Raw genomic sequence first — 25,548 nt, forward strand, 5'->3', positions numbered from 1 at the left:
CACCATCCCTGACATCTTCACAACCTGCCTGATGGTTGCTGCATCAAGAACTATACGTAACGGAAAAAATTTTATGTTTGAAGACTGTAGATTAAATTACTTATATTTGTGGCACATTCACAGGGAAAACCAAGAGTTTGCAGTATCTTTAAATTTTGTGGTAAAAAAAACAGCAAAAATATCAAAGTGTACAAACTTATTTTCTCACTCCACATGCACATGTTACGAAAACTGCAAAATGACAAAGGAGTATCATATCACTAAATCATTGCTGAGTACAACCTAAAATACGTAAAACAGTATTTAACTTCCTCTATGCTAAGGAAGCATTGGTAATACAGGCAAATTTGTAATGTTTGTGGCAGACGTCAGGTGGGTTATAAGTAGAATGTAATAATACTATGCTCACCTGTTCTAGACTGCAGGTCATTTATGTCATCTCTGTCCAACAGACACTCATAGATGTGATCTGATATAAAGGTGGGACAAAAGATATGTTAATTCCTAATGAACCAAGATACAAAATGTACATTGAAAAGAGATATGGTGTTGTAAGATATAAGAAAGTTATACATCATCATCATCATCCTTGCCACAGTTACAATGTAGTGCTGCATGTCGATTTAGTCACAATCTTGTCAATGACATTTACTGGCTCTTTTGTTAAAAAGAGAAGACTTTATCTTGTTGATATATTTTGTCTGACCCTTATGTCTTCCCTCATGACCTCAATGAAAAGCAGCTTGCATAAATAAAGAATGATTTAAACAGATTTAAACAAACCAGTTTTTTACATTCTAATGTGAGACCTGACCTTCAGTTTTCCCCATGGCCCGTGCCAGCTCCCTGACAGTCATGTGACTTCTGGTCGGCACCTGCTGCTTACGAACCTTCTTATCAGCTGAGCGAACCGGAACACGTTCAGCCCTAGCCTGGGGGATGATGGGTAATACATTGTATAATTAGGTGAAATGAAAATATTGAAAAATTGCTTAATTGTATATTGTGTAACTTGCTTGATATCAATTATATGCATAGTCTTAGTCTTAGTCTTATAGATACTGGATCAAAACCCTCTCTGGGGCATACCTATAGTAAAACAACAACAAATATCCACAACAAAAAACAGTACACATGTTTCCCACCTTTTTAGCATATCCCCTTGCACAGTGTATTCTTGGAAAATGACTTCTGTAAGACCCAAGTGAGTATCCATAGCCAAGTAGTCTAAGCGATGAGCTACAACTACAAGGTGTTCTCCTTAAGATGGCACCAGATTTTTCCATGGAATCTTCTAATTTCTTCACATGTGGAAATCCTAGGAAACATGTAGATAAAGTTCTTGTGGCAGGTTGTTGTCTGAGACATAGGCCAGCTGTCCTCAGCGCTAGGGTTGAACGGAATGCCGACATCTTGTTGGTCTTTCTGGTGCTTTTTTTCTGTGATTTCGTCAATTTTTCACTGTGGCAGAAAATAAATGACATACTCATGATACTGTAGTAAAGTTTTAAACAGCTGTCAATAGAAGTCTAGCATGCTACTATTCATGAAAACATTTTTGATGTTTATAGTTTATTATTGTTTATCAGAAAAATACTGCAGTTTGACTTTGTTATAGATACGCTTAAAAGCAACTGACACCATGAAAGTAATATTCGATAAGACGACATATGTACATTGTATGAACTTGACTGTGTAATTTAGTAGTAATCTAAAGCATACCTTCAAAACAAATCAACGATAATACAACAACATACACCAGGTAAACGAGTCTTTCCTTTCTTAGCAATCAAATGACACTTGACAGCCCAAATATTGACGAACAAGATCGTTTCTTACCTTTAATGTTCGTGAAAACATTGAAACCTCTGAAGTTTCCATCAGGAGTTTCTGTTGCCCACATGTCCTCAGCAGATGGGAGGTCAAACTTATTATTAGGCGTCTATTCTACTTAAATCATTGCCTTTTCAAAAACCGCACACCGTGAAACGCCATCACATAAAAATCACAAATATATCCAAACGAAATAAATCAAGCAATTCATACACAATGTTTTCATATTCAAGAGTTTGTATTTTTGTAATTTGTAAGAGAAATTGTTGGTGAACAATATTTTAGGCGTTATTTTGTTCAGATTAGACAGCCTAAGAGGTTGAAAGGTCAGAGGTACCCAAGATGGCAGGCGGAGAGTTGGGAGGGAGAGCCGAGCTGCAAGCCGAGCTGGAAAAACTCGGCATTCAGACGGAAACTATCGAGCATCCAGAGGTCAGGACGATTTTTATGGAAGAGAGAGGAGAAGGGAGTGATTTTTGTAGCTGGAATGCCGAAATTTCGGCGGGAAAGATTGATAAATGGACACGACAGCTGGGCGGGAGGGGTGTGTCATGTCATCTGGAGCTAATTTATTGTTTACTCAGATGGGAAAAATATAGGTCAGTTAGCATGCCTGAGGCTTTTCTAACTATGCAACATGTCTAACTGAAAAGAGTTCGTAAGCTCTTTATGCTATGTTTTTACATGCACACATTTCAGAAACATAATCTTTGTGTTGTTTACAATTTCCAGGTGTTTCCAGTACTTATACGTAGGTGATATTTTTCACAGTGAGTAGAATAGATAATAAAATGTGAATCACATGTAACGTTACCAGGTGCACACTCGTTTGCACATTTTTCCATGCAGGTGTTCACAGTGGAGGAGATGATGAAGTATGTGTCACATGCACCAGGTGCACACTCCAAGAACCTGTTCCTCAGGGACAAGAAGAAAAAGAACCTTTGGGTTTTGACTATACTTCACAATAGACAGGTCAGTATTTTAGGTATTACAATGTAGATAACATCATTTACTCAGTGTAGGCTCAGTCATTGTATGGGTAAATATCAGTATTCTGGGACATTTTAATGATAATTGTTACAATATTTTGCTGTACAGACATGTTTGCACAATTAGCTCATTCTATATTTAGGAAGACAATTGAATAGATTCATACTGAAGTAGTTGTATCTTTTGTAATAGTTCAGCTTTTCTTCAATGTCTTTGGAGTTAAAAGTGTGTATAAGTAAAACAGTGTATTTGAAAGATGAGGATAAGATGTAACGATTCAGGATAAGATTTTTACATTGTCTAACCTACACATTCCTGTTCCATCTGCAGGTAAACCTAGGATGGTTGGCCAAACAAGTCGGTGCTGGATCCGGTGGCGTTCGCTTTGCAGACGAGTCCATCATGTTGGAGAAACTGGGCGTCGGCCAAGGCTGCGTGACGCCCCTCGCGCTCTTCAACGACAAAAAGGGAGAGATCAAGTTCCTACTGGACGCCGACATCGCGGAGGGCGGTCATGAAAAGATCTTCTGCCACCCGATGACCAATGCTGCTTCTATGGGGATGTCTGTACAAGACTTTCTCAAGTTTGTCAAGGCAACAGGACATGAACCAACACTAATACAGTTTGAGCCACTAGTATAATTATTACCTGAATGTAAAGCCACACCAGTTTGATTTTTCAGTTATCAGATTAAAAGAATAATGCTGATTTGGAATATCATCATGGAAGAGCGGAAGGGAAATTCTGTACTTTGGTTCACACATTTTCAGGGAATACACAATAGACTGTGTAAAAACAGTCAGGCAGAAGTTTTGCTCCCAGTATCATGGACCATTAGGTAAATTTTATATATTAGCTAAAAATGTCTCAGAATGTGATTCATTTTAGATAAAGATGTAGTGATTCACCTCATCTGATAGCCTTTAGCGCAATTGTAAGTGTAGTTAGGCAAAACATTTAGAGTGTGCTAATAATTCATTAATAAGCCATATGGTAGGTAGTTTTAGGGGTGTGATTAAGAGTGAAAAATCCAGATTTTATGTCATATATAGGAATGCAGATGGTAAGATGCGCATTTAGCTTTGCGTTATCCAGGATTGGCATTAAGGGAACAATCATGACTTTTTGAAAGGTTGGAAGTTCGTAACTTCCAAAGTTGTCAAGTAGGTAATCAGGTTTTTAAGTGACATCATAGTACATGTATCATTTGTTGGTCTCCATGTCTTGTAATTACTAACTAACTGGCTAAAGTCAATTTTGTTTCTACAGTTTTGGGAATTAAATTTTTCAGAAGTAGTTTGTGATCTTTTTTTTCCCTATGTGTTTGATTTGGTGTAGGTCGAATTAACGCCTCATCTCTGGACAACCATTCACACACATCCCTGAACACAAAGCTGTCCTTTGTATTGAACACAATCCATAAACACACATACCTGTCCTTGGTACTGAACACCATGCACAAACACACACCTGTCCCTGGTACTGAAAACCACCCAGACATACACACACCTGTCCTTGGTACTGAACACCATCCACACACACACACACCTGTCCTTGGTACTGAACACCATCCACAGACACACACACCTGTCCTTGGTACTGAACACCATCCACACACTTGTTCCTGGTACTGAACACCGTCCACACAGTTCCTGAAAAACCACCCAGGCACACACCTGTCCTTGGTACTGAACACCATCCACAGACACACACACCTGTCCTTGGTACTGAACACCATCCACACACTGTTCCTGAAAACCACCCAGGCACACACCTGTCCTTGGTACTGAACACCATCCACAGACACACACACCTGTCCTTGGTACTGAACACCATCCACACACTTGTTCCTGGTACTGAACACCGTCCACACACCTGTTCCTGGTAATGAACACCATCCACAAATACCTGTCCTTGGTGCTGAACACCATCTACAAACACACCTACCCTTGGTACTGAATGCCATCCACAACACACATCTATCTGTCTCTGGTGCTGAACACCATCCTTTTTCCAGCAATTTTTGGAAGTCACTTTTCCAGCAATTTTCAGTGTTTTCGAATCGGTATATTGAGTCAGTCACTATGCTCGGTCTAATCACGAATTGCAGAACCACAGGCTATCAATGGGCGGCCAAGAGAGGAGGCAGTCAGTTACTCCATCTAGCAGAATAAATGTGAAGTGCAGCTTCAATGTCAGATTAGATTCTCAGGTTCTCATTTCCACAAATGTTACATACACCTTAATATATTGCTTTTCCATACTCAATAAGCACAAACCATACAACTTCATATCATGTGAAAGAAGTATAATATGTAGAGATGCAAGGTACAAATATACATTCCTTAGATGCAGGAAGAATAAACAAGAACATGGCATCAAAGTGTTCCTTCTTGACATGTCCACGTACATACCATCCACATGGCTCCTGAATCAACTTCAGAACCAGATCTATGTTTTGTTTCAATTATTCACAATACATAATAGAGGTATTTACATAATTACAATCAAGCCCTATATATAGGATAATGACAAACCTCTGATGTGCAACAAATACTATTGCTTCAGTGATCTCTGGGCCATTCCATTACAAAAGCTGATAGGGAAGAGCAATTCTGAAACAATTTCTTTGAAAGGCATGGGAGTTTGAATAATCTGATAAAATGGACGAATATGGGAGACTAATGTGACTTCTAGGAATAAATCTTTAAATTTGTCACTCTTTTTAATGGAGTAACTAAATCATAGCTTTGATTTTTTAAAAATAAATTTAATTTCATTCTTTTCAAATATACGATGTAAGGAATACAAAATTTGTGGCCAAAAGGTTACATGTACATTAGACGGGAAACGTTTTTCGGCCCAGGAATTTTGGTCTCAAAGGGTTGGCCTAGCGCACATTGTATATATGCATCTCACTCTTTGGTACTTCTACAGCCCATCATTACAGTTTTGTTACAACTTCAAGAAAAAAAATGACAGCTTCAGATACAAATATGAAATTACTACTCATAGTAAAAGGAAGAATATACATACCTCAAAACACACTTCCTTTTAGAGCTTTATTAGTCTAAAAATGAAGTAGCCTAGCAGCTTGAGTATTCAATTTTTTTGTGTGTAACTACGCCACTTAAACTAAAAAGTATGTAGTAACTTTATGATGGTTTGTTGACAGTTGTGGTATAATAGTATTGGTAGCAAACTTGTGTAACACTGCCCTATTATTTCATAAAGTTTTGATTGCCTGCTTTAGTCAAGCATTGGTGCCAACTGCCATCTTAACTTCACTGTAATTGTCCATGTTACCATTCCCTAAACTATCAAGTGAGCTAAACCTTGATCCAAATGAAATATACTTTGCTGCAATCTTGAAAAACAATTGATTAATGGATTGGGGCAGTATTATCAGTAATGCTGAATTGCCAAAGGAGCTGGACTGAGCTAGCATTAATGTCAAACCAGTACAGCATCAATGCAGCACCAATGAAGCATTACATACCACTTTATTTTTGTAAACACTAGTATTACTAGGACCTAGTACAACAAAGCTATGGCCACAATCCACCACTACAGTTTCATATATTAAGGCCATGAGTTTGACTTGTTTAATACTATTGTGGTGAATTACTTTAAACCTGTGAAGTAACACCCTGTATAAAAATGCCATGGTTATTACATGTACATCTACAAACAAATCATTTCGATATATATATATATATATATAATATGTATATACACTATGTCTAAAAAGCATGATGCATGATAATAAATCTATATATTAACATCATCTTAATGAAATTTCTGATATCTCTTTCCATATCAATAAAACGTAATATTATTGTTTCAAAAATCACAATATCTCTAAGGATATCATCAATCGTCCATACTCAGGTTTAAATTGTCCTGACAGTTATTGCTTTGAACCAATCACTTTTACAATGGAACCAATCATGTGGTATATCTAACATGAATAAAAAGTACAATGTTTTTAATTATCAATGAAAAATTAAGTACAAGGTAAAAGTTTGGTTAAGCAAAAAAATGGAGCTAACATTAATTGTTGTAAATAAAAGTGTGGGTACAAAATCACGAGAAATAAAAAGTTCAATCTGCATAGTGTATCAGAAAGAAACTTGCTGCAAAACCTTTCTAAATGACCTATTTTTGTTGTGTGTACAAAGGTTTCTACTTAAATGTATCTCATTCAATATCCATCTTTCCTAATCACTATCAGGGCTTGGCATACTGGGTGCATAATGCACTTTTGTGCAACCGAAATTGGAACTGTGCACCTACATGTAATTTTTGATTGTGGATGCACTGGTGCACCTTGATATACGTGTAGGTCACATTATGTAAAGGTGTAAACTTAAGTACTGTACACATTTAGTACACAGCATGTTTTTGACATTCAAGTGTCAGAAAAAATACAAAATCTAAAATCCTTTGTTGTATTACATGATGCACACTCAAAATCTTCTCTGTGCAACTAAATACTATAGGCTAAGTGTGCAAGTGTACCTATTCCCAAAAAATTAACTTCAAGCCATGTGTCACAAAGTCTAAAACTGTGTTTTGGATGCTATGAAAATGATTATCAAAAGAATTCTCCAACCAACTGGGATACTACTGTACATGTGAGAAGCTATCCTTGTCTAAAAATGCAGCAAAGAAATAAAGCAACATTCAAGTACTTGCATAAACTAGACATAAACTAGACAAAAACCATTTAATTTTTTAGGTTTAGTAACTGTATATATCAAGTTCTGTATCCTAAAATCATTTCTGAGATTTAATAAACAATTATTAGAAATTGTTGGAAAATGGACCTCCCGTCCTTGAGAAATCAATTCACATTTTGCTTCCTGTGTGCCTTGCAGCGTGGGAAGGCAAAACTGAGTTCACAAGTTTGTCAACAATGTTTTTGTCACGTAGTCCTCTTTGCCTCTGGTGGATTCAACCCCTTGTTGAGGGTGGCCTGTGAGACTTGACTCCTGTGTGGGGAGGTTTCTTGAGCGCTACTCTGGAAGTGACCTTGATTTATGTGTGGGAGGGGGGCAACCTGTTGCTTCTTAGTCTGAAAGGGATCGCTGCCGACCACGGTGAATCCCGTCGACGTGGGTTGTACTGGTTCCACGTGTGCAGCATGCTGACCTGGGGGTAAGACGGAGGAAACCAGCATGCTGGGATGTAACGCAGGTACAGTGGACGACATGAGACTGTTCAGAAGTGGTGCGGGTTCGGGTTTACTGTGAGAGTTTGTATTTGCTGCCGGCCGTATTGCAGGAAGCATTGTTACTTGTTGACTGGGCACACTGCTGCTTGTTGTGGGGATGAGCGGGTTGATGAACACGGTGGGCGGCGTGGGGCCCTGCGGGGAGTGGCTGCTCTCGCTGGAGCTGCTGCGCGTCTCCGTGGAGCTTGTCTTCTTCATCTTCCTCCGCTTGGCGAGCGGCGCGTTGTCCACGTCCTGCAGCTGGAAGCCCTCCCGTGCGACCATGAAGAAGGCGTCCCAGGTGTGTTTGACGGCCTTGGACATCTTCCCGCTGCTGTACTCCAGCACGTCCGGTGTCATGAGCGGGGTGGACGAGTGGCTCTTGTTGCCCTGCAGCCAGTCATGGTTCCGCAGCGCCGTCATGGTGAATCTCCTGGAGGGGTCCACTGTGAGAAGGCCTGGAAAAGTCAACACATGTCAGCTGGTATGGAACAGAACTAAGACAGACAGACCTCTGGTACATGTAGGTTACCACACATGCACCATTTCTGTAGAAGAGAGAGGAAAGTACTGACTACCTAGACATATTTTCCAAAAGTAACAGCAGATCATGAACAGAATCATACCTTTTTAAAATGCTTAAACTGTCAGTTGCAGTGATAGCTTTTCTTAAGAGTCAAGAACTCAATAATCATCTTTCAATGACAAACTTCTAAAACCGCTGGACCAGGTCACCACTACTCCTTTGGATAAGTGTGTTGAATCACAAAGAACACAGTACCTTGGATAAGACACTTGGCTGGCTGGGAGACCTGGTCCCACTCCTCCCCACTCAGGGAGAAGTCTCCACTCTTGATTCTCTTCATGATGTCTGCGGCGTGGTTCTCCCCGCCCCTCCCTGCAGACGGCTGGAATGGTACCTTCCCAGACAGCATTGTGTACTGTGCAATCAACATCACAGACATTTCACAACGTTCACAGGCAAGGTGATGGAACATACCACGTGTACTCTAATAACAACGCAAATTGGACACCTGGGAAATTACTGTTACTACCATGAATCCTGTTTTCAGTATCCTGATTGTCTCCTGTAGGTATTAGCAATTGGTTTTTGGCTACTAAGATGGATTTGGTAATGGCACATGTACTACTCTTATTACTGTAGGTATGGTACATCAAGTACACAGTCACCTTTATGTATGTAAACAATGGTTGGTAGTAATAACACTTTCCGTTTATTTTGAATTTTGATGTGGTTCACACTGAGATACATTTACTAGGCTTTAGTAAAATGAGTGTTAATGTTGCCAGAAAGCTGCAACATTTAATATCATTATCAATTCTAATAGCTACATTTTCCATTTCTAAACAAATTCAAAATACATGGATTAGCTGAATTTTGCACCTCTAAGCAAAATAAACAGCAACTTAAAGGAGTGACCTACCAAGATGACCCCAAGACTCCATAGGTCACATGACTCGTCATACCCATCATCCTTCAGTACCTCGGGCGCAGCGTAGTGCAGGGTGAAGCAGGGCGTGGTCAGCGGCTGGTTCTCAGGCTTCAGCTTGGCAAAACCAAAGTCCACGATCTTCAACTCTGCATCGTCCGATTCACTGGCAAATAGAAGGTTCTAAAGAGAACAAAAGGACAAAATTTGCAGTCACCATACAAAGTTATTGATAAAACGGAAAAGCAATCTGAACACAACTTTGATTCCTTCCTAAGCATTCCTATGGTAACTTTTGAACTCATTGAAATGTTTCGTATCTGTAAAAATTGGTGCAGCAAATTAAATACTGTATAATTTTAAGTAAATCTCTTTTCACAAATCTAATAAATGATAATAATAGAAGTGCTCCTTTGAGTCTTTGGCTCCTGTAAAATATCCATTACCTGTAAGGGACAAAATCAAATTAGAAGTGACAGAATCCAACTGTCATGCATCAGAGGCAGCCCAACTACAGATGAACAAATAGTTATGAGGAAAAGGCCAAGTACAACACAACAAAACCATATTTACCTCTGGTTTTAAGTCCCTGTGCACGACTCCTCTCTGGTGCATGTAGTTGACGGCTGACACCAGCCTCTTCATGATGAGACTGGCCTCTACCTCCGTGAACTGCTGTTTCTTCCGTATTCTGTCCAACAGTTCTCCGCCCTTCAACAGTTCCAACACGATGTAGGAATGAACCTGGTCGTGAAAAACGTCCACAAGTTTCACAATGTTGGGGTGACCCTGGCACTGCTGCAGGCACTGGATCTCTCGCGCCACACCCACCGCACGCCGGCTCACGATTTTCACTGCGTAGTCCTCCCCCGTCTTCTTGGACCGACAGCGACGGCACACGGAGAAGGATCCGTCCCCCAGTAGCCCTTCTTGGAGATCCATCTCATAGTTCAAGAAGAATGGAGAATCCTAGGAAATTAAAATACATAAATGTATGTTTTTTAGTTAGGCAATATGTGAACCATGGCAAAGCCGCTTTGCACCACTAGCTAATGAGAAAGTGTCAATGACATGCTTCATGGATCAGTGTCTCAGTCTGAGGCTGATGGCGTTATCTTTTAGTTAGTAAGAAAATACTGTTACAGTAAATTATTTAATTTTGCAGTAGAAGTCATTTGTGGTTGAAACTATACAGTTGTAAGACAAAGCACATGTTCCCAGTGTGATGAGTTTGTGGTGAGAGTTCATGATTCACAGCAATCGGAAATGATTCACAAGAACAGTATGAGTAACCCCTGACTCAGAATTATTCACTGTATTCCACTGACAGACAGAATTCTCAGAAAGCTTATACCAAGTCACTGACTTGGCAGAAAGATGACTTCCTCCATACCAATGAGCTTTGGTACCTAAATTGCCAGCAGACAGAACATTTCTTATCTGTCTATATGCACCCTGCGCACTGAATCTTTATGATGCAGCTTACATGCATTACTTATGTGAAAGTCATAATTAATACAATATAGGAGACAATTTATGTCATGTTTCTTACAATACACAATTGTCTGACAAGATGTTTCATTTATTCATGCTCATGAATTTCATAAAAGCATATAATTGGAGCGTAGACACTACATTCAACCATTTCTTCCAAACTAAAACCTGCTATCTTTAGAATGCATGATAAAAGGATGATCTTACCTTAAGATGTGTTGCCGCCATCCTGACAGATGACGTGCCAGGTTTGTCTGGGTTTGGCGGAGGCCTTAAGATGTCGTTAACAGTGATGGCGTTGGGTCCAAAGAGAATGGACGGCGCAACATAGGAATAGCCCTGGTGGGGGGAACGGTGTATGAATGATATGTCATGTCATAAGTTTGCATTTTGAGTTATCTTAAGTTTATATTCATTTATTTCTAGCATACTGCAGCTGTCATTCATGTATATTCATTTCACAATTTACAGTTAAAGCTACAAATCAGCATATAAACCCACTAGAAAGCCAACATTTGCAAGCAAATATTGAAATGAAGGACACTTCCCTCCACATCTTCGCATAATTTCAGGCTCATCATTTTGCAAAAAAATGTATTGTTCTAATATCTTTTCATACTAAAAATGTATCAGACCAAAATCACCCTCATGAAAACAAAGATTGTTCCATAGTTATCATTACTAATTACGTGTATTATTAATTATTGATTTATAAGTGATTATTCTGACTGTGTGGATTCTATTTTATAATCTATTATGATGTTCATACAATTTTTTTAACACTTACGGTTGCTTTGTGATCAATGATGCATTTCAGGTCATATTGATTTATTCATGTACTTGTCATTTTTTTTTTTTAAACCTTTATTTCACCTTGAAAATGTACAGTACAATTGTGTATCAGTACAACTCTTCGGCCTGAGCCGTTTTTCAAGAGGTCAAGGGGAGGTAGGTCAGGGGTCTTCGCAAATTCTTCAGTTCAGTTACAATCAGTCGTATAATTACAATATAAATATATACAAAGTGTACAAAAAAAAACCAAACACTATTGGAAATAAAAATCTGAATCTGAATCAAAGTAAGGAAAAGGAGGATTTTCCAGCATACCTTGAAGATTCTGTCTGCTGTTTTTGGCACAGCTGCGGGGGAGTCTGTGGGAGTCATGTCTGTGAACTCCTCTGAAAAGTTACTGGTGTCCATCTCGTTAGTGATGATGGGGGTGAAGGGTGCCGGCACACGTTTGGCCGACAAGTCTTCCCAGCTTATACCCTGCAACGTGGTTAGTGGTGAAAATAAGCACACAAAAAAGTCACCTATTATCGGAGATATACTTAGTCTACTATTATCCTTGGTAGATCTGGCAGGTTTTACAAATGCCACCCTAATAACAATAATAAAAACAACTTATCATGAAAGTTCATCTGTGTTGGTAGTAATCATAGTAAAATGTTGCGAATAAAGTCACATGTCTATATCCGTAACTCTCTGGAGTTTATATTCGGAAGTGATTGGGCGACAGTAGTTGTTGTTGAAAATTTTATCTCTCTTAGTCGTGTGCAAATAAAGTTCAACATTTTACCATAAAAACAACATTGTGTCATGAAGTATTGGGTTTTCATGGCTGTACTGAAAGAAACTGCAATTCCGTACATAACTTATTTTGTATAAACCCTACATACAATAACATTAATTAATTGCCACGACAACAGTTTTAATTTATTTCCTGCATTGTTTGTCCTTACCTTGAAGAAGGGGTGTTCCTTGACCTCCTCGGCCCCCCGTGAGCCTGACCCTAATCTGCTCTGTGGATCCTTCATCAGCAGCTTCATCAGGAGGTCCTTCACCTCCGTGGAGAAACTTCTGGACAGTGGGGGGTTAGTCTTCAGTATTCTCCTGCAAAATCACACAACCGCACAGTTAGATTATAATTCTGTTGGTGAAGGTTAGACATCCAGCTAGTACATGATACTAGTATTCAGAGATAAATCGAATTCTTCTACTGGATAAATTAAAACAGAGACTACTTCTGGACGTCACACACGATTCGAGTGACATCAATCACTCAAAATGAAGACGAAAAGCAATGAACATCATAAGTAATATCCGTATTTATCCATTTGCATTGTCTATTAGTGACTTACAGTATATTGTTGTGGAAATTTCTACCACAAAATGATAGACCATAAAAAGCAAAAGTTGGATTTTTCTTGTGTGTTTGTTGATCTACACATTTATCTTAATTGTGAAGTAAATTCAAATATTGTTGATCAAAATGACAACATTAAGAGTTTTACTGAGAATGTCTACACACAGGGCTTTCTTCATTAAACACACATCTTTTCACTTGTAAGGCCTTTCTGGCATCATTGCATTTTGAAAAAGATGCAGCAAATATTCTCTGAAGAGATTGTTAGACTTGTTTGTGATAGACTGAAACATTCTCATTGACGTCACACGAGAACATTACATAATTTGCTTGCTAGCATGTAGTACATGGAGATGTATAAATTGGCCATTAAAGCTCTCAGAGGACCTCATTACATACAACAAAATACGTACACTCTTGTACATCGTGCATAATGCAATTTGTAAGAAAGGAAAAACAAGAAAAAATAAAAGTACCTTGATATGTTCAAATAGTCCAAAATTCATTGGAGAATAGATTGCAAAAAAAGCCACTAAATAAAGTTGTTCTCATTGTACCCACAGTGGTTCTGACCTACATGTATTGTTACAGTATTGATTGAAATGCAGACTGTGCATAACACAAAGCTGAGCCAGGCACCTGGTATTGGCTGCCTATAAAACATGACAGTGATAGCTACATAAAAATTCAATATACTGTGTGCAGTAGGACATTCATGGTTGCACCAAATGCCAATAAAATACCATATGAACACCCATACAAGAATCTATCTAGTATTCATTTGATTCTTGAGATTCAACTTTTGAACAATGCATGTCATGTCAATATTAAAAATACTACAGATATGACTTTAAAGGATTTGCTGTCCTTTCTAAACGTACATTATATATCTAGTATCAAAACTTTCATTAGATTGTATTCTAGTGTACTGAAAAAAAACAATTAAGAGAGAAACAAACCCTATTAGTATATCGTCAACTCCAATCATAACAAATCAAAACATACAATGTACTCACTTGGAAATTTCTGATTGTGAATTTTTCTCTCCTTCCACAGTGAAAGGTGAGGCTCCAGTCAGGAGTTCATAAATGAGAACCCCCAAACTCCACCAGTCAACAGCCTGCAACATAGGTGCAAAATACACAGTTTGTAAAAGACTGTTTTGAGGTACACAATGTGTATAGTGATGACTAACAAATGCATATGGGATGAAGTCTAGATCAGACTATTTTTAGAGGGTGTTTCATTCCATAGAATTAACAGTCTAGTTTAATCATGTACCAATTGTCTACAACGCTACATCAAAGTACTGTATATCTTTGTAAAAATAAATGGTAAAAACATATTAGTTACAAATAAACTGGTTCACAAGCAGAAACTACACTATAATTTTAGTATTTAGATATTAATGTATTTTTAGGTTGTGTTTCTTGTGATGTGTCCTTAAATATTTATGGATGTGTTAGAACTATACATATACATGTAATACGTTTTATACACTAGTATACATACATGCATAATACATATCATTCATATGAAAAATCATAATGTACAGATGACACTCAGTCATACAGATTTTAAAATACACAGTGGGGTCTTAAAAATAAGTTACACATTGCAAATAAATGTACATTGTAACCCAATCCATATTTTGATATTTCATTTTCCCTGACATACCCTTTGATTATCTCCTGTACAAGAACTGACTTTTAAATGACCTGTACATTGATCTATAAATGGACTGATGGCCTATATACAGGTACAAACTACAATCATCATCACCAATGCAAATCATAAGCTTGTAAGCTAAAACAGAAAGATCACACGTATGACCTACATGCATGGCTACATGTAGTATTTTCCATGGCAATAGGTGTAAGCAGCTTCTTATGATGAGTATGGTGTATAAAACAGTGTCCAATGGAGGTCTCCATTCATTGTCAGCGATTGTCAACTTAATATATGTAATTCATATAAACATAACAAGTGTACCTTGTTGTGTCCCTCGTGGCCTCCCTTCACAACCTCAGGTGCCATGTACTCTATGGTCCCACAGAAAGAGTAAGCCCGACCCTCCTACAGACAAACAGGTACAACATGGATTATATCTTAGTCTAGCTTGCATGTTTCCAGTTGGCCCATTTACATGATTGTAAAGATTGGTAAAGAAAGTTGTATTGTTCTTCTTTGGGTGAGTTGGCAGTTAAATGGGATGAATGCACAGGTAACATCCATTCTCAATGATTGTGATCTTAATTCTGAATGTGCTTTCTGAGCTCTCATCACAGTGATGGACTTACTGTGCCAGGTAAGAACTCCTTGCTGAGTCCAAAGTCAGTCAGTACCACATGGCCCTCCTTGTCCAACAGGATATTCTCCAGTTTGATGTCTCTATAGATGATGCCCAGCTGAAACAAAACCTGGGTTCTAACAGAGCTCGCTGTACAATACTTAAGACATGCTAGCATTCAATCTTCTAGTATCATACATCCATATTTATATATATATGGTAGGTTATCACAGTGACCATAGTAACTGTCCCTTTCAAAGAGTAAACGTCAACTGAACTTGCCTAATGTTCAGTACTATGGACCAGTGTTTCTGGCCATTCACATGCATATTACAAAAAACTATCAAATCGAGCAAGTTAATGATAGACCTTAATTTTGAAAATTTGTTACGACCTGGTATAATACTACCAGCTCAAAAATGACTAAGTTTTGTCAAAAGCTAAAAGTCAGCCATGTGTGTACATGTAAGGTTTGTACCTTATGTAGATGCTCCAGTGCCAGGACCACCTCTCCAGCATACACCCTGACCTCAGCTTCTGTGAAATACTCCCGCTGATACAGGTGTGTGAAGAGTTCTCCCCCACTGATGTAGTCTGGGGTAAAATAGGTTAAACAACATTGGAACAAACCATAAATCCTAACCTGACATAAGAAACTACAGTGTTTGCTGTCTGATGACAGGCCAAGACATTTGAGTTACTGTGACATTTTGTACAATATACAATGTAGTTTGTATGTCCTTGTCATCTTTCTAAAATGGAACTACATTGTAGTTACAGTAGAACATTCAAGAATAATACTACAAAACAATGTATGTTATATTTGCTGATACAGAATATGAAATGCTTTCCTGACAAATGCAATAAAAGTGCAGCTGAACTATAATTGATACATTCAATTTCAATTGTTATTTACTAAACATAAATTGCTTTTCTGACAAATTTACTGAGAAGTGTTTCCAATATAACAGTGACTTTGGGAGGTCTGACCATGCAACACTGTGGTGTATTCTCTACACTGCATATCCTCAGTTTATACATACTACCTACCCATGACCAGGTGAAGCTTAGCGTCAGTCTGGAAGGCGTAGTGTAGTTTGACCAGGAAGGGACACTGTCTGACAGCCTCCAACACCTGTCTCTCCGTACGGGTGTGTTCTGCCGTCTTGGACTTCTGCACGATGGTGGCCTTCTTCAACACCTTCATCGCAAACAGTTTGCCGGCATGGTGGCCGCTGATCTTCCTGACCAGGAAGACTTTTCCATAGGCTGTACAGACAACAAACATTCAATTAATGACCCGCCCAGAGGTGTACATGGCTTCAAAAGGACCGGCCATTTCCTATAACCACAGAATAAATTCCATTTTGGTTGATGCCTTCCGGCACTGTTATCATGTATGTTACAGTCCCTAATTTATTAAATCCACCAAACAATAAATATACAGCTTAGTTGCTGTTGGATACATCATTCCCTTCCATTGAATACATGGAAGCACCTGAAATCTTCAAATCTTGAATTCTATAGAATTTATGTTTATAATTTTTTTTTGGCTGCTCATAATATCATGATCCCAAATGCACACTTGGTGTACATTTGCAAGTTTACAGTTGAATAGATATGGAAATGTGGTGCAGCAAATGTAATGAAATATTGCTTGCCTGCTGAAAGAGATGGGCTGATACACTACATACTTTATGTGCACCATGTGTCTTCTGGACTCACTAAATCTTATTGGATTCAAAGTCTCCTAGAAACTGTGACAGGCAATCTTTCTTTCCTTGAGCTAGTAAGACACCATACCTGGAAAGGAATGCTCCCGATACAATGTAGTTTTCTGGAACATACTGTACATGTATTTGAGTTGAAATGTCAGCAGTGGTTTTATTTTTCTGGTTTTTTTTTGTGTGATCACTTGACTGCAAAATTATGACAATCACAATGTGCATTTGTAGTGTATTACATTAACTGTAATACAGTTACTGTATTGTTTCAACTGTAAACTTTTAAAATGGTTTTTAAAACACTGTGAAAACTTCATTTTCCTATTGCAAAATTAAGCCTTAGAACACAAGAACAAATGAATTCACAGTAGCTGATAAAGTTATTAGGAGAAATGTAAAGTACAGCACCACTAGGGTTATGAGACAAAACCAGACATGTAACATAGCATTACTCAATGAGGCCTGAAGCAATTTTGCCAAGCAGAGATTGAACAAGGACCTTCAAGTTGGAGCTGTAAATTGGAATAAAGATCTATTCAGCCTCATGCATAAGTAATAGAAGTTATTGTAGTTCATCCAACCATACAGTACTAAAGGTAAAAATGACTGTCCTTAAACCAAGGTTATTCTATTCAAGTGTTTGATGGAACTAAACAAAATATGAATAGTCTGTTATATCTATTTACATACAATAGCCCCAATTCTTTCTTTAGAATCATACAGAAGCATTTCAAATTTGAAGCTGACAGTTGCACAATAGGTTTAGTATGCATTTATCTAGGGCCATAATTTTGTTTTACGTATTACCCGATGGATACAAAACACCGAAAATAAAATATTCAACATTTAATGTTTTCCTAGTAATAAGTATCTTGAGATTTTGAAAAAAAAAAAGCTAGTTGTAATCTCAAAACAGCATTCTACCTTTCCCTTGGACTTTGTGGAGATCCTATCTAGTGACAGTTCTAATTGATCAAAGTACTTAACATGTACATACTGGGAGTACCCTGTAAAATCTGATACCCACTGAATAATTGACGAGCCACCACTTAACACACTCCATCTGTATGGAGAAAATCATTAGGCAAAGTATACCCACAGGCAGAATATGGTCAAATCTGTTTGCGGTCATTTTATTTTTGCAGTTTGTATAGTAACCTCTCCACTGATAAATCAGGACACCACAAATATGAGTTTCCAATACATTATTTCACTGTGTTGAAGAATTTTTTTCAACTGTGAACTTGAGAAAAACAGACAGCGACAATAAGTGAGTTACAGTTACAGAAAAGCAATCTCAGACTGTTGTTTTATTTTCAGAATCTACACTAGATAACAACTTCCAATCCCAAGTTTTATCAGACTCAAATTTTGTCTCTTAAATCATACACAACATCACAATACTACCAAAGCTGCAATGATTGCAAAAGACACCTTGGTGGCTGCCAATCACAGCTAATGCTACCCTTGTAGTGGGTGTGGCTCAATCAGACACTGACAGATGCAGTCAGGTATCTGATGTCATACAGAGGTACAGAAAAGGTAGGAACATGGTAAGGTGGACTCCATCACTGAATGTGGTAGGGTTTAATGGACTGGATTTGTAGCTAGGTACTGGAATGGGAATTCAGCCTGACTTTTTGATATAAATTATGGAAACAGTACTAGTCTTTGGGAAGGTTTGTGCATCAAAGATTGCAGGAGTTAAAACACAATGTCCTAGAATTAGCAGTTAGGAAATGTATTTTCTTGCACTGTGCAACAGCATCCAAAAAAGATACACAAAATCAGTGTTTTGGGGGTAAAAATCTTTGTTTCCATTGATTGCCAGGTACAAGTAGTTATGGAGGGATTTTGTAATCTTACATGTATTCAACCTTACACTCTCCCATATAATATGTACATCTAAAGAAAGTTGGGGATTTGATGTCACAGTGGCCTTCAAAGAAGTCTCAAAGCAATAAAGATGTGAAGTCAAACATCAATTTCTAATAAAGCCCCCCCCCCCATGCATGACCACCTGTCCTGACAGACCTCCGCGTCAGCCATATTTTACTGAAAAGCCATGTTTGATGTCTCTAGTACAAACCTTTGCTGCTGGAATAGGCAATGACATGACTTTGTTTGACTGCGATGACATTCTCCAAGTTCAATCCCACGGGATGGAGCTGTTTGATATACCCGTAACGTCAACTCTCATTATACTGCCACCACATTAAAGAAACATTGTTATCAAAGCCTTTTCAAGAATGTCTTGAACATCTGGATATCTCAAGTGCGCATGTAAGGGGGGTTCGTTGTTGATCGTCGTGGGATTTCCGCCTCCGAGTACACGGTGTAGAGTAAAGTAGGAGACAAGAAAAGAAGAGGACACAGAGCACACAAAAAAGACGTCCGTACACAAAGACTTCAACTCAAAAACTCTGGTTTATTCTAAGAACGTGATCGAACGTCGTCGATCTTAACGTATACGTACGGATCCTAACGTAGCCGTTCGGACGTCGAACGGACGCTAACGTCGCCGTTCGAACGTCCGAACGGCTTACCTAATGCAACATCTAAACACCTTATGTCATTCCCTACACGCATATTTCAAGAACTGCTGATGCCGCTTTAGATTCACAGTGGCAGTCTTGGCATACCTGGCAGAATTATGAGAGCTGATGCTAAATCGTTACCAAGTTTCATTTGGGACTGGCATGTGAACAGAGTGGTGGATATATACTTGTGAGCATTTTTTTCAACAAGCAGGTGAATCAATAACCGAGAAATCAAACGGCTATTGCTTCAGATTTTTCATTCATACAATAATTATCTTGATATTCTAGTAATATTGATAAAGAAAAGGGGCACACATACATGTACACAATCCTGCTGAAATTACATTCCACCATAGAAATACAAATGCAATATATAAATCCCTAACTTACCAACTCTAGTACATCATTTTATAACATATACGTGTGACACAATGTTCCGAACATTGACTGAACAAATCCTACACTTAGGCATAGTGGGTACTTAGGAACAGACCATTCTATCCATCCTCTACCTCTATCTGGAGTGTTTGAACAATCTTTTTGCGGAATTCCCCTTTTGGCCTGTCACGGGACCCACGATGGGCTACAATGTAGGGCTGGTATCTTTACCATACTGAAACAAATCAAAGGGAAGTAATCCCACCCCATCTTTCCTTCCAGCAAAAGATCTGATGCAAATCATGTAGTACCGTGAGCATATACATGTTGGGACTGATGCTAATCCATATGATTTTGTTACAACAGCCTATCTGGGATAATGCATACAATCATGTATACATGTATGAGTGTTATACAGTAGGACCAGTGAGTAGTCTCTCCACAAAAACAGACAGAGCTGGAGGACAATACTTTTAGCAATTACTTGAAGATGACCTTTTCAAAACCCTTTTTTTTCTGCAAGTATTATAGCCTGGAGATGTGGTTCTATGTTGCTATATTGTGTTTTCTGATGGTTTTCTGATCCATATTCAAATGTTTGGTGGCTGCATATAAATTATCAGGTGCACTGTAAATGTGCACTGTACTTTACGTATGTCCTTACACTCTTAAAAGAAATCTTCAAGTGCTTTTAAGAAGTGAAACACCTGAGGCAACTATACATTTATGTACATATTACATTATAAAGCACTGATATCACTTCAAGTCTCAGATAGCTTGAGACACAAAACATCAGTTTTTTTTTTCTTTTTCTGAATTCTACATAAAAGAGTCTTCAATCCAGAGCATTTCATAATTCTACGAATGAACCATGCATAGTAACAAATTTCAGATGCCAAATCTGATGACCACGAAATTTGGAATAACGGCTTCCTTATGAATATTATGTTCTTTTCATCACATCATCTAGGGAAAGTGTCAGGGTGGAAGCTGATCGTGTTATAAGGAAAGATGTAAGAGCGGATGTCGCCATGCATTCCTCTTAACCTGACTGTGGCTGATTGGCTCATACATTTCACTTGGTCATGAATAGATCCACGGGAAGATAGAACACTCCTTTCAGAGTAAAGCAGGTTAGCATTTTTTACAGTGTTCTATCAACCCTGTGCTTCCAATGGAGAACAGGAGATATATTGCAAAATTTGCATGTAAATTGGAAAGAGCCGAGCTTGGGTTAATAATGTGTCAGCTTAAGCTAATGTGTTCAAAGAAATGTTGTCCATGACATTATATTATTTAATAATAGTTGCTTCTTTAGCCTTTCTTCAGAGTCAAAAAAGTTTTTAAATATTATCATTTGTAGTTAATTAGGCCCGATTTAGACTAGAAACGGTATACCGTTTCGAAACGGTACGAAACGTTTCGCCACAGAAAACGGTTCGTCTTTAGACACAGAGGCGGAAGCGTTTCGGGCCACCCGTGGCGCAGGATGTTTCTGACCCACAGTGACCTATGATGACCTCCCCAAGCCGCTTCTACGGTTTGCCTCATTGGCCTTATGATACTTGTGTTTCAGGGCCTTGAACTTCGCCCGAACCTGCTTTGGGGTGCGTAAATACTCCTCAGCCGCCAGCCCGTCCACAAGCATCTGTATGCCCTCCCTATTACGCGAGGTCTCCAAGCGGGATTGTATAGTTTGATCGGCCCACAAGCTGATCAAGCAGCGGATCTCTTCTTGGGTCTAGACCCTCCCCTGGCCTTCTGCCATCCCCCCAGACATAAAGGATGACGAAAATTCGAGAAATACATGATATAAAATGACGAAAATGGACACAATCGAATATGGCGCGAATCTACCAGAAAATGGACGTGCGCGGGCTTATTAGCATGTGATTAGCATATGACACGTGACCTGGTTTACCGTTTTAAGAAACCCTTTGACTTTAGACCTAGCAAAAAGCGTTTCGGGCCCCCCGCTGAAGGGTTCTGAAACGGTCGAAAACCACGATGGAGGTGGTTTTCGGAAACGGTCCGCGAAAACCCATAACAAACCGTTTTTTCCTCTTTAGACCGGGAACGGTTAACCGTTTCGAAACGTTTCCCTGGCCAAAACCCCTTAAGCGTTTCTAGTCTAAATCGGGCCTTAGTTGCATGGTATTCTGTTCCCAAATGGGGGTTAAAATCATCTTTATTTCAATATACATGTATATACAAGATGACTCGTTGAAGTACACCTAGGCCAGCCCTTTATCTCATTAAGAGGAGGGCGCAAGGTAAGTAAAATGTAACAAGTAACTGTGTGCATCGGACATTAAACTTTCGATTAAAATTGTTTTCTACACATACATTTCATTTATTTGTATACTTACAAAAAATGTTTTATAGATCTTGCTACTAGATTAGTCACTGTTTTTTAAATATTATTATTTGTAGGTAATTAGTTGCATGGTATTCTGTTCCCAAATCAAGATATTGTTACTAGATTAGAAAGACACCTGACCACAAATGCAAAACAGTTAAGCATGATGGTCTTCATCATACAGTATATACACATAGCTTATTACAAGCATTCACTATTAATAGCTTACTATTCCGCACACAAATTAACGACATTGTGAATTTTGCATGTAATAATTAGACTTGATGGTGATGATAAATGATTCATCTTACCTCCAGTTCCCAGAACCTTGAGCAGCTCAAAGCTTTCTCTCCCAACCTTCTCTGGATGGCCTGTCAAGTTAGCTGAAATAACAAACATTGTGGAATTTTATGCATGATATTCACATTAATATAGCCCATTTATTTATATATATATTACATACATACATAACAGTTATATAATATATATATATGTATACATATACCTGTATACATACCCGGTACCTTGTATACAGGGTACTTTTTGTGTCCATGATTTAGTCAAAACAACTGAAGAATGCCCACAATACAACACATCAAAGACGAGTCATCATATAAAAATCAATATCATAAATTACTGCCTGAGACCTCAAAACACAAACTAATGTTGACAGGACTGGCACTAAGCTCCAGACACTCTATCAATCTGTTTATTAGCTTTTCTAGAAACTCAGAGACAGAGTCAAAATTGCTAATTACAACAATCACAATGAGAGAAGAAGGTAGGAAATTACCTAAATATTACATTGTCTGTATTGATTTTATTTTGTTATGGCTACACTGGGAGGTAGTATAATGTGTCATTTGATTGAATAACATACCTATATTTTATATGTTATATATTTAGATACATGGCAAACAAGTCTGTGGATGTGATGAGCTGTACATTCTACTGTCATTCAAAGTGATAAATAGTAATATATTCTTCTTTTTTGGGGGTATAACAGAACATTACTGTGATACGTGAAATAACTGTTTCATCAGTGTGATCCTTCTAAGTTCTATATACACATTAGATGCTTTTCCAGCAGTGTATGCTACCTTTTAACTTTCCCAAGTCTAGCGCAGGTAAACATGTCAAAAGTACAAAAGCAAGTGGAGAGGAAACTATTTTGAGCCCTCCAAGGTATTACTATAAAACGTGCACAAATACATGTACACATGCTCTTAATGTTATAGTTATCTCTGCATCTCTACACCTGGAGGTCATTGATCCCCACATATTTGTATGATGCGCTCATACATGTAGCACATTGTTAAGGTTGTGCTAAGGTTCACTGTGTCACAGCTGTATGTTCACCTTCACAGTCACGTAAACACAAATTCTTTTAGGTCGGTGTCTTCTTCTTCCAAATCCAAACAAAAAAAAAATCGAAATCTCCACAACTTCAAATGGCCTTGGAATAGCTTTAATTGCAGTAAGACAGTTGCTCACTTTGTCGTTATATCGACAAATTTTTATTGGGCAACATGGGTAAAAAACTTTGAACGTAAGAACTTCTTTTGAAATTTTACTCGTAATCATATTAAAGATGAGCCGTAGCCTAAGCTGAGAGTAATTAAAGTATATCATACTGACAATTTTTCCATAGTCCTTTGCATGCCTACAAGTAGCTAAGTTGATATTACCTTTGCGTTTGCAAGTTTTAAGACCTGTACCTACATGTAATTGTACCGTCTAAGGGGAAAAGTGAGTTACTTGCACTTGTATGCATTCTAATGACATTGTACACATATAGCTGCTCTTCCCACCCACGTACATTGTATACCGCGGCGAGCACTATCTGAGAACTTAATAGCCTGCTTACAAATACAGCAGGCAAGCTTTTTCTGTACCAACATGGTTACGCCTACGCAAACCGGCACGCGAAGCCCTGCGTGCTACTCGTCCTAAATACGGCTCACCATAGGCCAAGAATAGGTCGTGTCTGACAGACATTAACTGTGCGCATGTAAAGCTAAAATATCTTCAAGTCACAAAAATTACAGTAGCTGTATAAATGAATAAGGTGAATGAAGTACAACTTGACTTGCAGCTCAATTCAATCATTATCATGCTGAATTGGACACTATATTGAAGTTGGGTATAAAAGTGGTCTATATATAGCATTGCAGAGCTATAACTTATAAGCATAATATAACATGATGCTTTTTCCCTCCAGTGCTGCCACTAGTACCAGCTACAGTGCAGTACAGTAATACATTCAGGGTGTCATGAATTTGGGCTGGATACTTACGTTACCGAAAAAGAAAATGTCAAAATTTACAGTTATTACTGCAATTCCATTGGAATGACATGACAGGTCTGAAGTGCAATGTACATATGTACATGTATGTGTAATCTGCTGAGTCTGCATATGTAAATCGTTGGACAAATATAGCCAACTTGCAAGATTCAAATCATTTTTGAGATGGGTATAATCATATCTACCTATCGGACTGGAAAGGACAATGATTACGTTAATGTAGGTGACCTACACTGAAAGGAAAACAACGTTATCAGATGTAGACACCTACACATCATTATTAAGCACGGCAATCTGTTTTCTGTTCCATCAATAATAAAGCTAGTTTGCATAATGCCCTAAATCAGTACTGCTGTGTGAAAAAAATTGTGGTGTTAAATAACTGTCAATGACATATTCTCTAAAAATTACACACCCTTATATAACCAAAGGCTTTTACAATCAAGTATAAGTACATTGTATAACTAATAAGGATGGATTGATATAGATATTACATCTGAAGAACATGATACGGAGTTGAATATTTTGGTTTTCCTCTATAGCATACAAAAATTTACAACCGACTGATCACTTTACAAAGTGAAAAGGACATCATATAAGACTTTGACCTATTTTGGCCCATCAAAACAACAGTTACTAATTTCTGCAAAATGGACTCTTTATAACAGAGGTGGGCGTAGGTAATTGGTTCTGGCCCACCCCCACATGGTCCTTACCAGAACAGCAATCTCTCATGTAGTGAGGGACACTTGTTGGGCACTGCTGTTCCACTTGCTGGTAAAACCACCTGTTGGAGTGGACTGACCATTCATTGGCATT

The 25,548-nt window shown here is 38.3% G+C and overlaps 3 protein-coding genes across 3 annotated transcripts in view; 1 reads left to right on the top strand and 2 right to left on the bottom strand.

Annotated features, from left to right (window-relative positions):
- LOC109474777 (translation initiation factor IF-2, mitochondrial-like) overlaps positions 1-2,039 on the bottom strand; it is a 10,651-nt gene extending 8,612 nt beyond the window's left edge. The window contains exons 1-3 of the mRNA XM_019775139.1: positions 1,840-2,039; positions 1,146-1,461; positions 815-932 (exon numbers count right to left, since the gene is read on the bottom strand). Of these exons, the coding sequence (XP_019630698.1) occupies positions 815-932; positions 1,146-1,412 (385 nt within the window). The 5' untranslated portion in view covers positions 1,413-1,461; positions 1,840-2,039. The remainder of the gene's footprint in view (positions 1-814; positions 933-1,145; positions 1,462-1,839) is intronic.
- A 105-nt stretch (positions 2,040-2,144) lies between these two features.
- Positions 2,145-4,112, top strand: LOC109474940 (prolyl-tRNA synthetase associated domain-containing protein 1-like). Its single transcript, XM_019775437.1, has 3 exons — positions 2,145-2,265; positions 2,683-2,808; positions 3,157-4,112. Exons 1-3 carry the CDS (start codon positions 2,176-2,178, stop codon positions 3,466-3,468), a joined length of 528 nt encoding a protein of 175 aa, XP_019630996.1. The 5' UTR covers positions 2,145-2,175; the 3' UTR covers positions 3,469-4,112.
- A 1,008-nt stretch (positions 4,113-5,120) lies between these two features.
- LOC109474946 (ribosomal protein S6 kinase alpha-5-like) overlaps positions 5,121-25,548 on the bottom strand; it is a 23,380-nt gene continuing 2,952 nt past the window's right edge. Inside the window, exons 2-14 of the mRNA XM_019775444.1 lie at positions 22,736-22,807; positions 16,474-16,692; positions 15,902-16,017; positions 15,434-15,541; positions 15,126-15,209; positions 14,150-14,253; positions 12,730-12,880; positions 12,095-12,256; positions 11,195-11,326; positions 10,067-10,462; positions 9,488-9,676; positions 8,824-8,983; positions 5,121-8,500 (exon numbers count right to left, since the gene is read on the bottom strand). Coding sequence (XP_019631003.1) covers positions 7,755-8,500; positions 8,824-8,983; positions 9,488-9,676; positions 10,067-10,462; positions 11,195-11,326; positions 12,095-12,256; positions 12,730-12,880; positions 14,150-14,253; positions 15,126-15,209; positions 15,434-15,541; positions 15,902-16,017; positions 16,474-16,692; positions 22,736-22,807 — 2,639 coding nt within the window. The 3' untranslated portion in view covers positions 5,121-7,754. The remainder of the gene's footprint in view (positions 8,501-8,823; positions 8,984-9,487; positions 9,677-10,066; positions 10,463-11,194; positions 11,327-12,094; positions 12,257-12,729; positions 12,881-14,149; positions 14,254-15,125; positions 15,210-15,433; positions 15,542-15,901; positions 16,018-16,473; positions 16,693-22,735; positions 22,808-25,548) is intronic.

The sequence above is a fragment of the Branchiostoma belcheri genome, unplaced genomic scaffold, assembly GCF_001625305.1.
Source record: "Branchiostoma belcheri isolate BF01 breed outbred unplaced genomic scaffold, Haploidv18h27 scaffold32, whole genome shotgun sequence".
NCBI lineage: Eukaryota > Metazoa > Chordata > Leptocardii > Amphioxiformes > Branchiostomatidae > Branchiostoma > Branchiostoma belcheri.